The 14,123-nt window shown below is 35.4% G+C and overlaps 3 protein-coding genes across 3 annotated transcripts; 1 reads left to right on the top strand and 2 right to left on the bottom strand.

Moving 5' to 3' along the window:
• Positions 1 to 332: 332 nt before the first annotated feature.
• On the top strand, positions 333 to 2,324 carry LOC17882207. Its single transcript, XM_006288651.2, has 7 exons — positions 333 to 462; positions 559 to 670; positions 1,173 to 1,256; positions 1,362 to 1,401; positions 1,504 to 1,572; positions 1,685 to 1,794; positions 1,899 to 2,324. Exons 1-7 carry the CDS (start codon positions 432 to 434, stop codon positions 2,035 to 2,037), a joined length of 585 nt encoding a protein of 194 aa, XP_006288713.1. The 5' UTR covers positions 333 to 431; the 3' UTR covers positions 2,038 to 2,324.
• A 1,300-nt stretch (positions 2,325 to 3,624) lies between these two features.
• Positions 3,625 to 4,649, bottom strand: LOC17883100 (transcription repressor OFP13). Its single transcript, XM_006288203.2, has one exon. It carries the CDS (start codon positions 4,439 to 4,441, stop codon positions 3,659 to 3,661), a length of 783 nt encoding a protein of 260 aa, XP_006288265.2. The 5' UTR covers positions 4,442 to 4,649; the 3' UTR covers positions 3,625 to 3,658.
• A 5,414-nt stretch (positions 4,650 to 10,063) lies between these two features.
• LOC17881395 (pentatricopeptide repeat-containing protein At5g04810, chloroplastic) lies at positions 10,064 to 14,053 on the bottom strand. The gene is made up of 10 exons (XM_006289982.2): positions 13,082 to 14,053; positions 12,804 to 12,931; positions 12,471 to 12,611; positions 12,282 to 12,368; positions 12,044 to 12,197; positions 11,906 to 11,965; positions 11,381 to 11,809; positions 11,004 to 11,299; positions 10,799 to 10,928; positions 10,064 to 10,701 (listed from the first exon to the last, which is right to left on the bottom strand). Exons 1-10 carry the CDS (start codon positions 14,018 to 14,020, stop codon positions 10,192 to 10,194), a joined length of 2,874 nt encoding a protein of 957 aa, XP_006290044.1. The 5' UTR covers positions 14,021 to 14,053; the 3' UTR covers positions 10,064 to 10,191.
• Between the last annotated feature and the right edge of the window lie 70 nt (positions 14,054 to 14,123).

Raw genomic sequence — 14,123 nt, 5'->3', positions numbered from 1 at the left:
GTTAAGCTCAAACGAAGCTATCTTTTTCATTTTGACGTATACTTTTTTCCTGTATACGAAATCCATATTATCTTCTTTGCTTCAAATCTCAAAAGTTGCACATTCAACTCACACGTGCGTGTGTGTGTGTTCATTCAGAAATTTAAATAGTACGAGTCACACGTGCGTGTTTCTCAGCTTTGTACTTTTAATACTTTATTCACACTTAACAATTATTATTATTAAATAAAAAGAAGAATAATCAACGGTCAAAAAAACAAAGCTACATATGGAAAAGATTGAGACACGTGGAAGGCTAAATAACCACGGATCCAATTTTTCATCTCTACATGACATTTCTTCTTCCCCTCCCTCCTTCCCTCGCTTCGATTTCGTTTCCATTGTTCATTCTTTTCGAATCTCGATCGTAATATCTACAGCAAACATCATCCATGGGGAAACAACACCAGACCCCGAATCCAGGTTTGTTTCCTTGTACGAGATCTGTTTATTTTCATTGGTTTTGTGTTTTGTATGATGAGGAGGCTCTTCATCTTCTTCTTCGTTTTCTTCTCTTAGACAAATCTGGAGCCGCCACGGATCCGGCATGGGAATGCGAAGGCAAAGGAGCTTGTGAATTGAAAGCCAATAAACGTTTTGCAGATAAGATTATGCCTCATCTTCTCAACATGTGAGTCCATCTTCCTAAGATTTTCATTTAGGTTCTTTTTGTTCTTCGGGAAGTTTGGTTGTGTGTTCTTATCGATTGTCCCACTCGCTTGTTCTGTTCGAGTTAGGTTCTGTTTAGATAAGGCTTCGTCTGTAACAAAATCTTTCAATTTTTGAATGAATTATTGGAGGAAACTTTGGTTCAATCTGATTCAGTTTTTGGGATTGTACTGTTTAACTGGATATCAGGATATGTTCTGTTCGTATTGGTTTTTGTTTATTTTCGTAACCGTAGATCATGGTGAGTCCATCCTCAGTGATTGTAATTGTATGGCAAAAGAGAGGAAATTGGTCTAAATTGAGTGCTCTACTTACTCCTATTTGTTCCTTGTATCCCAAGCCTCATATGCGCACTGTATAAAATTTGAATTTGTAGATTTGTACTTTATGATAACTATTCTTGGCAGTTATCGAACAATATATGCATTCGGATTATCTAATGCTGAGTTTTGATCTTGATTTAGGTACGGGTCTTGCGCTAAAGCCAACGATTTTAAAATGTATGCACCAAATGCTTCCTTTGAAGACCCTTTGACACATGCTCAGGGGTACGTAATCTTCCAACTATGTTGTACTCTTGCTTACAAATTGCAGACATCATTTTTTTCCTCACTTTGAAATTTCAAGTTATTTTACCCTTGGCTTTTTTCTAGAGTGAAGCAAATCAAGTCAGCATTTTACTCACTATCTAAGGTTTATGTCAAACTCTCCTTCCCTCACTTCATTGTTAACTGATATGATGATGGAACTATCCCCTTGCAAAAAACTCAATCTCACATCACATTTTCCTTGAAGGTTTTTGGTGAATCGAAGATTGTTGAATACCATATTCAAGAAAGTGAAATTGCGCCGGGGAAGAAAGAGGTTAGACTCCTCTGTTTTTTAAGAGCCCTCTTTACGGTGATCTTCTTAACATAATCTTATATAGTTCTTATTCATTATCTAATATAAAAAGAAACAATGTATGGAAAAACAGATATTAATTGACAACAAACAACATTACAAGATCATGGGAAAGAACATCGATATGATCTCTCTCATTAAACTCTATGTCGAGAACGGGAAGATTGTGCGACATGAAGACTGGTAATAGCCTGCCTTCCTACCTTTCTCAAAATAGCTAACTTTTTCACAGCTCCTCGTATCAGTTCATTGGCTTAACTTGTTGGTGGATAAATAATGCAATTTAGGTGGGACAAGAAACCTCTGAGGAACAGAGAGACGGTTGGGTTTCCGTTAGTAGGAAGGGTAATGGAGATGGGTCGAAGAGGCTTGATGCTAGCGACGCATGCCATGATGGGTTTTGGTAAAGATCCTGACTCACACTAAACAAAGGGAAATACACACACACATCATATTGTAGTGCCTAGATTCTTCAAATCTGAGGAACTCGTTCAATCAGTTTGGTTTTTTTTTTTAAATACAATGTAACATGTTAATAATGGTTTGGTCTTTGGTGGATATTAGTCTGGTATGATGGTCAAATAACGAATTTTGTTGAATGGGGAAGTATTTGTAATTGAACCAAACTGAAATTGGTTTTTGTTTTCTCCTAAATCAAAAAAAATAAAAATAAAAACCGACGTGGGGCCGAATCGAAGAGAACCTTCCTCAAATGGGCCTTAACTGTCAAATCTTAAGTATCCAATTTTTGATTATTATTTTTTTTGTCTTGCTCTTTGACGTAATGTATTTAGATGTTAGATTTGGTATGTACTGTATTTGGGCCCATATTTTAAAATAAAGACAGTGATTTTTTGTAAGTAGAAACAAAAAAAAGTCCTGTGAGAGAAACTGTTGGATGTTACTTGTTCATTTTTGTCAGTTTTGTGTGTTTTTTATTGTTCACATATTTGATTATAGTTTCCTATACATTTGAAAGAAAAAAAAACAATATATAAAATATAATTCGTATAGATCGAGGTATATCTGAGGACCAACCATCCCTGTGTATATTTCTTAGATGTGAAATTGAGGAAGAACATGATTTTGACAAATACGGCAACATAATAATTCAAAAACAATGAAAAAGAAAAAGGGGAAAAAAACAATAAAATGTCGTCGTCTAGGTTGGTCCAAAAATTAAATGGAGAGAGAGCAATAAATGAGAAGAGATAAGAGAGATGTAAGTAGGTCTATGATGTTTTGGGATTCACAGGGTCTGTGTGTGTGTGTGTGACCACTGACCACACCACCATCGCTCATCTCATGTTCGTATCATGTTACTCAATTCACTCACAACATACATACATACAAGATACAAATTGCAAATCTCATTTGTTTGTTACATTTTCAATATTCAAACGTTACTATAGTGTAGACCAACATTCTCTTTTTTAATGCACCCCTCCTCGTAAAAACCTCTATCCTTTTCTATATTTTTCTTATACAAACAACAACAAAATATACACCAATTTGCTAATACGCTTTATTTTCAAGATATTGTACTCTACTACTTACTCTAAGTAAAGCAATTTTTTTGGACAATAAACATGGGCAAACCAAGTAAAGCATTTTTTTTGCTAAATATCTAACGTGATTGATACTTTTTAATGTCAAATCAAAAAGTAGATGACATGTTAAAATCATATCATTAAAAGAAAAAAAAATACATTAATGTACGGATTATCCGACCGAGGTGTATAATGTTAGTAGTTAATGTTAAAGTGTTTTTTTTTTTTTTTTTGTAACAGAGTTAATGTTAAAGTGTTGTTCACTTGTTCTTGTAGTTGTATATCTCTATCAAAACACCGATCATACTTTTGAAAATCCGATTGTTACTAAATACATCAATTAAATCAACTATAATAATGGCTCTGAAAATATATTTTTAATAGTTGTTTTTCCTCTAAAGACTAATTAATTACTTTTTTTACAGAATCCAAAAAAGGTTAAGTAATCTAAAATAAAAACGAGATTAGGAAATTAAAAAACCGAATCTTATATTAATTTATATAACAGAGCTCCGTCTCTCTTCTTCCTCTTCAATCTCCGTCGTCTGACCTTGAGAATACAACGGCGAAGACGGCAAAGACGAGACGGCGGTTGAGTAACGAGCCGAATCAGATATAGAAGCCGAGGAAGTTCCGGCGCCGGAATCAGAGAGCCCGGAGAGAAGATCGACGAAAGCGCTGACGATAACGCCGTGGCTGTTCTTGCCGTTCATCCTCAAGTACCAGGCGAGCATCGATTCCAAGCTGTCCCAGTCTCTGGCCAACTCGCCGTAACTCGTCACCATCTCCTCCATGGATCGCCGGAAATCACCGTAGGGATCCTCAGATTCCATCGCAACGGCGACGCTGATCTCCTCGATCATCGGAGGTGTGCCGCAATCTCGATCATCACCGAACGCAACCGCCTTCCGGGATTCCGATTTGGGATCAGTATCTTCGAGAATGGAGCTGGTGACGCCGGGATCGAAGAATAAACGCTCCGATCTGAGGACGCCGCGGACGACCGTCTCAAGGGATTCAGCGTCGAGGTCGTGATCGGACTCGGTGGAGTGGCTGGCAGTCTCGGAAGAGTTGGTGAACCAGGAAACAGGGGTTTCGGCTTCTGAGACAATGTTGTGGTTGTGGTCGAAGAAGACAGAGTTGACAGTCTTGATCATGTCGTCTCCGACACGGAAGGAGAGGGTTTTGGCATTGTTGTAACAGAGAGGAACGCCGAGCAAACCACCGGCGCCGCCTCGGAAGAGAGAAGTGAGCTTATTCATCTGCTTCTTCTTCCCCATTGTGTGTTTTTGGGTTTTGGTTGGTTGGTTGGTTGGGTTTGTGTTGTGTTGTGTTGTGTTGTGTTGTGTGTTTAGTAATTTAATGGAACAAAGGGGAAAGGAGTTGGAGGGAATGTGATTATATGGCCGATGACAAGAAGCCTTTGCTGTGCTGTGGCTCTTCCCTCATCTCTCTCTTTATTATTTATATATATTTTTTTTTTATTTTGCAACAGCTAAAGTGGTTTTTTACTTATTTTTTATTCTAGAGTTATAACTAAATTGATATTATTATATTTTTTATATATATGAAAAAGTCTAAAGCTAAAATTACGATGGTTGAAGTTGATATATAGTTTGTTTTTGTTGTGTGGTTAACTTTTTTTTTTGGATTCGTTTTCTGTACAAAGCGGGGATTCTAATAGTAATTTCCAATAATATATGGATTTTGCTACGATCCAAATTTAATTTTGGCTTTTATACTATACACTGTTTGATCTAAATAATTGACAAATAACTTTATAAAACAATGTTTTTGTTATGTATATCATTAACTTTCTCATATATATATATATATATATATATATATTTTAAATATCATGCAAAGACAAATGAATGGATCTCTATCGGAATTTTGAATTGTTTATTTCATTGTCGTTGTCATCTACTGAATTTAAGATGATAATAGTAAACTCATGGAGCAAGTCATACTATGAGTTAATACGTACATAGTAGCGAAACAAACACAGCAATATAGCATTCAATTTGGTTCAAGACAAAAGTAAAATATATATACTACTCACTCGATACGACTAGTATAGAAGAAGAAAAATGAAAGTCCCGAGCCAATGACAAAACAGTGTGCAGCAGCAGAACACAACAAAGCATTAAAAACGGTTGCTTACAATATCAAATGTTTCAGCAAATAACAAATCCCAACAAGAAAGAAAGAAATATAATAAGTTTATTTGTGAGTAAAGGTTGATTGACGGTACTACATTCTTGTCAATTGGCTCGTCTTGTCAAATCTTTCTTCTCTTCTTTTAATTACCCTGCCTTGTAGAATTTAATTTCAGATTTAAGACGTTTCTAATTCTAATTAGCTTTTAGATTATGACATGTCTTAATATCATGTCATCGTTACTGTAAAACGAAAACTAGCGAAAAAAAAATCGTACAATTGCAGTCACTTTTGACTTTCTCCCGCAAGCTATTGAGACAGATTCTTTTTTGAGAGTTTGCTTAATATATTCTTGGTCAACATGTTATTTCTATATACGTATATATGTCGTCTATAAAAAGGTGTTTATACTCTCGTTCACATTATAAGTTTCACGAATTGATTGATTATTTACTTTTTTTTACTTGGTGAGTTAAAAATTATATGATGCCATCGTCAAGGTTGAACAAGAATGTAAAAAAGGGAGCTTAGTGGAGGAGGAGATTCTGAGACAAGACAGTGTCCTTTGAAGAAGAATAATCAAATTAATGATGTTCTCTTCAGAGTTTCAGAAGAGATTGTAAAACTGAAAGTAGAAAATAGATAGAAGAACAGAGTCAATCTGATGCTGAACCCATTCTTATGAAAATAAATGCATCATTGTAATTTTCGTACCATTTCTTTCTTTTTCTTAACTTTTATTATTATTTACCAAACAAACACTCTTTTCTTTTGTCTTCTCTGCATCTTCTTTTGTTTTTTCCTGTTCTGCCTTAAAACTTACTTGGCTGTAAGAGTAAGATATATATTGTGTGCAAAACTCATGTGAGGAATTAAAGAGGGTGCACCGTTGAATCACGCATCTATTTAATTTTCTCCTTTTTTGAACTTCTTTTCTTATTACTACTACTACTCTACTAGATCTTTTTATGGGACCAAAGATTTACAAAATGTACATTTCATTATTTTTATTTTTATTTCTTTTTGTGCACCATCTACATTTAATTATTATTTTCCAAAATTTCCACAGTAATTTGAATACTCTCTCTATACAGTGTTTTTGATAGACTATTCAACTTGTTACAATTGTATATATATATAAACATGCAATAATTGGAATATTATACAGGGTTCCTACTTTCCTTTTATTTGTAAAAGATTTTCTAATTTTTCAACTATGTATAATTTTATATTCGCTTTGTAATTTATACAGTTGATAGAAAGAACAAAACAAAACTACTTATATGAATACTGTACCTTTTTACTTGATTTTATAAAACTGCTCTCCATCTTTATCACCATTTTTTACTTGATTTTATATTCGCTTAAAACACACACAAGGACATGCCTGCTAATGCTATTATCCGTTTGCTAAAAACCGATTTTTAATATAATTATTCTTGATTTCTTTTTTTCTTTTTTTTACCAGAGAGTTAGAAAAATAATAAATGCCAAAGCACAGTTGTAACTTAATCTTTAGAAGAAGTAATAAATACTCAACAACTTCAACGGTGACTTTTATCCATCACTAAATAAAGTGCTCTGATAAATTTACCTCAAATAATTTTTGATGTTGATATTTTACTAACTTACTTACAACATATAAGTAAAGTAGGTTCGATATGATAAATAAATGGTCAACACTGTACATTTCGTATAGTAAATGATAAAGGATCGAGGAACAAATCTCAGCACTTTGAGTGATACAAAACATAGAAAAGAGAGATACGAATATATTGTGCTCGTGCGACCAAGTGATACGTATGTCGGACTTTGCGCCAAAATCTTTATAATCTGTTTCATCCTAATCAATCATAGAAAAAGGTTATATACAATGTTTGTTTTTAGTATTTCGTCTGCTTACTATATATGTATATCTAAATAATTTTCCCCTCAAGCAAAATATATGTAATAAGAGAAATATATATATATCTAGGCTGGTTTATTATATATTTGCATAAATTGATGAAGCATACATACAAAGAGGTCGATCCAAAACCATTACTGTTGTTGTGAAAATCGGTTCTAACTTCGGATTGTGTGTTAGAAAAAAGATTGAACTAACCGGTTAGTACAATCATTAGTGTGGGTTCGGTGTAAAAGAATTGTGCTTACTAGTTTGGTTCGTTAAAAGTTCTACTTACTTGACAGTTAGGATACTAATAATAGTCGAACTAAAGATATCTTATTATTATACCTATAATATATGATCAAACAACTCATACATATGATTCCTCTACGGAGTTTTACTAATTTTTTAAAAATGTAATGAATGATTCATCGAGCTTACTATTAACTAAAGGAATATATGAATTAATTTTTCTTGAAAAAGGAATAAGAAAAGGTACAATCAAGAGCTAGTTGATTTTTCTTTATTAAAAAAATATGATTATCAAGATTTCATGAAAAGAGCATTACTTGAAATCATCGAACAACAGGCAAAGCCAGCAATGCATGTACCCCGTTGACCCTCATGATTAGTTTCTTTAATTTTGTAGTAATTAGCAACTAGTCTTCGTTCGATTATACTTATCCCCCATATCATATGAGTGTTTTCTTATTTGTATATTAATCATTAACTAAAACTAGTTATAACTAATTAGAAAAAAGTTATCAAGTCACATATAAGTTATAACTAATGCCTCATGGCCGCCGGGTCCCTTTGGTTTGGTCAAAATATTTAATATGAAACTTCTATATACATAGATTACACAGTTATGCCATTCGTACACATTCAACAAGTTACAATGCATGAGCGCAAAGTGGAAACCTACTGATGATATAGGTTCATCTCTAGCATGCAGTAGTAGTATGAACATATTTGCAAGGAGACAAATACTCGAAAACAAAGCTATGTCCTTTTTTCTGATGTTTCCTATATATTTTACGATAACAATAAAGGCTAGTTTTGTTGTCAACAGTGTAAATATGGGTCTGAAAATCTCGTCTAAAAAAGGGTTCCTATTTATGAAGGTTAAGAGAGAAGTCTTTCATATGTAAATTACAATGGGAATAATAATAATAATGTAACGTTTAAGGTCATGTATGTGTGTACCTAGGACTTAAATGTTAAGATCGGCCACATGGGGCACCGCCTCTCTATACTTCTCTTATTAGTTACTCTCTCAACTAGATTTTGACTTGGTTACTTTTTCTTCTATTTCAGTTTTTTTTCAAACGGTTTGATGAATAAGAAAACAAAAACACTTGTTTCTTGACCCCGCACTTCATTAATAATCTCTTCGTCGAAAATTAAATGTCGGGAGATTTTGCGTACACTAGCTAGTGATATGGGCAAAGTGCCTTATAGCCGGCCGTTTACATCCGTACTCCAAAGATTTATGAGGTTTCGTGTAATTTTCCGATGGCTTCCATTTGTAGATTTCATCTCTTTTATAAACTTTCTAACTCAAAACTAAATAGATTGGTCTATGTTAAACTATCATCTCTTTGTTGTTACTTAGGTGAAACTCAAAGTGGAAGAAGGGAAGAAGGTACGGAAGTGGGAGATCCATTGCATCTTTAAGTTCCCTGTCATATTTGTTCCTTTTGTCTATATGACCTTCCTAGTCATTAACATTTCTTTTCTTTTATTCATAATAGTCATGAACACTTTTTTTAACATAAGATAACTTAGCATGATTGATTCATTATTAATAACAATTTTCTTTTGTTCTTATCCTAACCTTTACAATGATAGATAACAATTATACGTCTTTTCGACATTATGATTAATTTGGTGTATGAATTAATGTTTATTTGCTACACAACCATTATAACATGTGACTTTGTGAGACGACGTACGTCTACGAACCACATGTTTATATTTAATATGATTTAGTTAACCTATCATGCAACGTATTGGCCAAGTTTTATATTTGAGTATTTTGTAAAATTAATTGTGTATAAAAGGCATGGGTTCATGAGGTTGGAGACTTCTGACTACTGTTTTATTAAGGGTCGACCACTCTCAATCATTATTTTCTAAGTCAGATTTGCATATCTTCACAAGTACAATAGTATAGAAAACAAACTATATATATAATCTTGATTTTCGTTTATGCGTATACACAAGATTAACATTAAAAATTAATCAATTTTATATAAACAAACTGTCAAAACATGTGTTGTTAAGATAATGTAGTTTGTTCTATTAGGTGTTTACACTCAGTGAGACATAGTTGAATGAAATATGAATTACAATTTCCTAATATTTTATGTAATTATATATGAATTTTTAGATGCATTTTAGTTAGTATTTTGGATATGCACATGATCGATCTTAGTTTTATTTACTGACAGAAATATCAAATAAGCTTTTTTGGATGCACACTAGTCCACTAGTAGTTAATGATAATAGTTCTATAATGTAACGCAATTTTTAATTTTCCTAGAGGTTAATTTTTTTTCTTCTTTTTTGAAGAAAATAAATCATAAGTTAGTTTATGCTACTAACTAAATCATATAAGAGTTAGTTCTTCACCAAAAAAAAAAAAAATCATATAAGAGTTAGCCGACCAAAAAAAAATAAAAAAAAATGAAAAGATCAAAGTATGTCCAAACTCCAAAGATTAAGACAGTCTACCAAATCTGTCAAATCCTTCAATCATTTTTTGGCGGTTAATTGCGAACTAATCTGCATAACCCACATGTATAGATGGATCAAATGCGATTAATTTGCTTTCTTCTATTTTTTGGATCTCTTTTCTGATATCTTTTTTTTTTTTATTAACTTTCTCAAGAAATTGTACTTTCAAAAAGATAACATTATACAAAAATATGCTGATATTGCTCTCTATAATATAGGTTGTTACAATATCAGTTCGTTTTCTTACTTGTAAGATAAGAAACCAGAAACCGAATTAACATCATCATCATCATCATCGTCGTCATCATCATCATCTTCATCGGAATCAACATCAGAAATTTGATCCAATAAGCTTTGGTGATGATGATGCGAGCTCCAATCAGGTGGGAAAGTCTTCTGCAACGTCTCAGTGAGCTCGCCACCAGAACCTTCGATCTTACACAGACATTTAGACCAGTGAACTGCAGTTCCCATATCAACTATCAAGCCTGCCTCAACCATTTCCTTGCTGATTGTCATTACTCCCGAGTATATGTAAGCTTCTGCGATTGAAGCACGCGACAAAAGCGAAGTCAGAAGGCAATGATACACAGCTTTGTCTGGTTTTAGCCCCATCGCCTTCATTTCCTCGTAGCAATTTAAGGCCTTTTCTGGAAGTGAAGCTCGCGCCCATCCTTTTATTAAGGTTGTGTACGTTTTGATGTTAGGTTTCACCCCTAATGCTGCCATTTCTTCCATTGTTTTTGTAGCTCTCTGCCAAACATTTTTCAAAAGTTTCTTCCTGGTTACCAAACCAAGAAACCCGCAATAAGAACATAGACAAGAATCTGCTTCTTGAATGGAAACTTACATTCATGTCACCGGCCTTAGAACAAGCGCTAATGAAGGATGTGTAAGTATGAATGTCGGGTTTAACACCATCTTTTTTCATCTGCTGTATCAAATCTGCGGCTTCCCATACATCGCCTCTCCGTGCCCATCTAAGATAATCCAGCGGAAAATGAATGAGAATTCTAGAAGCAGACCATAAAGTGGCTACAAAACCTGATACTTACCCGTCGATTAATATGTTATAGACGAAGGAATTGCGTGGGATATTACGTGCGCTCATTTCTTTCGTGACAGCTAACGCACTCTGCATCCGTCCTGATTTGCAGCAAGCTTTAAGTAACGCCTCGTAAGTGAAAATGTCAACCTCCAAACCTTCGTTTTGAAATCTTGTAAAATACTCGAAGGCTTTTCCTGTATCACCAACTGATGCATAGCCTTGCATGATCTTTGTGTAAGTGTGTTCGTTCGCACTAACACCTGCTAAAGTCATCTCATCTAATATATCAACAGCCTTCTCCATCTACAAAAATAGTTTAACAAGAGATTAGTTCAACCAGACAGTCCCTATAGGAGAACTTAGAGATAGATTCTTGAAACATACCTGACGTTTCTCAACTAAACCATTTATCAAAGCATTGAAAGTGTGAACAGTTGGAACACACCCACATCGTCTCATCATATCGAAAACTTCTAAGGATCTCCTCATGTCCCCGGATTTCGCAAATCCATGTATGATAGGCATAAACGTTCGTGTGGTTGGCCTATGCCTCAGCTTTTGCATTTCCTTAACAGTCTGGATAGCTCGATCCATGTTACCCATCCCGCAAAATGCTGCGATGATGTTGTTATATAGTATGACATCGGGTTTCATGCCTTCATTTACCATATCCTCAAATACAGCAAACGCATTGGCCCAATCTTTTAGTTTTACAAATCCATTGATCATCATCGAATACGTCTTTAAATTATGCTTTATGCCCTCTTCCTTCATCGTTCTGCTAACTTCCAAAGCTTTTGTAATCTTTCCAACCTACAAAGAAGAGGCAACCATTAAAACACAATACAAGGAGATCATCAAAATAACACTCGTAAATATTCTCTTTATACACACTATTGTTCTCCTTACCTTGGTATAAAGATTAATGAGGCATCCATAAGTGACAACTGTTGGAGTAAATCCACATTCCTAAAGTAAAAAAAAAAAATCATCTTCACTTGTTCAAGCAGAAGTAATAAGGAATCCAAATCTAAAGCAAAATATTACCTTAAGTCTTTTGAAAACAATTAAGCCTTTCTTCTCATCGGCGATCATGGTATAGCCATCCATCATGGTATGGTAGATGGCAATAGGAGCGTCAATACCTTCTTCTTCCATCTCCCTCACCAATTCTTCTGCCCGCTCCATATTGCACGCCTGACTGAGAAAATGTTCATAATCTTTCAGATTTTATACAAAGCCAACAAGCCACACTAATAGAGTCAGAAATCATATCAATGATTACCAATGTGCATATATGATTTTTCCATATATACTGGCATTAAGGGTTTTGTGTATCCGTTTGGCCTCATCAAACCAGTGATCTGCAGCTCTTCCAAAGACAACAAAGTATCAGATCGAATTAGCATACACAACAAGTATTGGAATGATTAAAAACGGTGACAGATCCAGGCAGACACAATATTTTACTTACTCGGCATTCCCCGATTTAGAGAATCCTCCAACAATTACACTATAAGTCACCAAACTCATCTCAATTCCTTCTTCCTTCATCTTACGAACACAAGACAGTGCTTCTTCCATGTCTCTACCAACTGCATAAGCGTGAATAAGGCTGCATGAAACAAATCCTCTTTTAACCATTGAGGAAAGCGAAACTAATGACATTTATAGCAACATCAAGATACCAATCTTTTTAGTCTGGAAATGAAACGAGACAACGTGCCAATTCATTCAAGGAAAAGACTTATCTATGACATGTTTGACAAATCAGAATCTGAAGACATTTTGTAACAAAAGGAGATACCTTGTGTATATACGTGACGTTGGTGTGATACCCCTCGCGCGCATCCTCTCAAAAGTCTCACGTGCACGATGTAAATCACCTCTTCTTCCATAGTACTTCACCATCAAACCAAACTCTGTCCTAGAAGGCTGCGCATTAAGTATAAACATATTTTCAACCTTATAGCATAGTCGAAACATAAGAAAGATAAAAGTCTATTACACATCCATAAATTGACCCCTATGTTCGTTCCAATCACAAATCATATAAGTTGAAAACAGAGCAAAACTGATGTTAACCTTGTTGATCTTCTCGAAAGCTGAAATAACAGCTTGCCAGTTATCTCCATTAGTATCTAGAATCCTCTGTAGGGACTTTCGTGACCCTTCTCTCTCTTGATGCCACGACGACTTATTCGACATTTTAGCGTCTTCTTCTCCTTCCTGTACCCATCTCACCCTCTGCTCAGCCTTGGTTTTCAGCCTCTTTCCGTCGTCTAGCTTCACCGTCAATATCCTGCCGTGAAACTCTACGCCGTCGAACTCCACGGCTTTCATTGCAGACTTCTCCGCCGCGTAGATGATGAACCCGAATCCCGCGTTTTTCTCAACCTCGTGATGACCTTTGATTAGAATCACATTCTCTATTGGTCCGAATTGTCGGAAGAACTCCTCAAACTCTGGTTTCTTTATCCATGTCGGTAAATTACCAACGAATATCTTTCCTTCCTGTCGGAATTCCTGTTGCGGCTTCCGAGTTTCTTCTACCGGTGGTTTCTTTTCATTCCAGAAGTCATCTCGGAATTGGGTTTCCTCCACAGGAGGCGGAGGTGGAGGAGGAGGAGGAGGAGATAGCTTGCTGGACAAACGTAGCTTGGACGCGAGAGAAGAAGAGCCAAAGGAAGAAGCTTTATTACTCGAAACCTCAGGTTGAACAAGAGGGGATACAGAAGAACGATTTGTCAAACCCTTGAGTGGATTAATCTTAAGAGGGGTTTTAGGAGAAGGGGAAGGGGAAGGAGAAGAAGAAGAAGAAGAAGAAGAAGAAGTGCCAAGTGATTTCTCCGGGCGGCGGAGGTCAGGAGGACTCTCAGGAGGTTCAGGCGGAGGTTGTGGGGATTGCGGCGGTGGTTTCAAGGAGAAAGAGATGGAAGCCACCGGAGAGTGAAGTCGGAGAATGGTAGCGGAGTAAGGGAAGTGTGGAGCAGAGAGCGACAACACGCTCCCTCCATTATCCATTCTCTCTAATCTCCTCCTTTTCTCTCGTCTCCTCTCTTCTCTCTGGTTATAACGAAACATAATCCTTTGTGTTGAATTACCGCTTTGCCCTTAATAAAGTCCA

This window comes from Capsella rubella, unplaced genomic scaffold, assembly GCF_000375325.1.
Source record: "Capsella rubella cultivar Monte Gargano unplaced genomic scaffold, Caprub1_0 scaffold_6, whole genome shotgun sequence".
Classification (NCBI taxonomy): Eukaryota; Viridiplantae; Streptophyta; class Magnoliopsida; order Brassicales; family Brassicaceae; genus Capsella; species Capsella rubella.
Note: the sequence above shows the minus strand (reverse complement) of the source record. Positions and strands in the feature narration are given on the sequence as shown.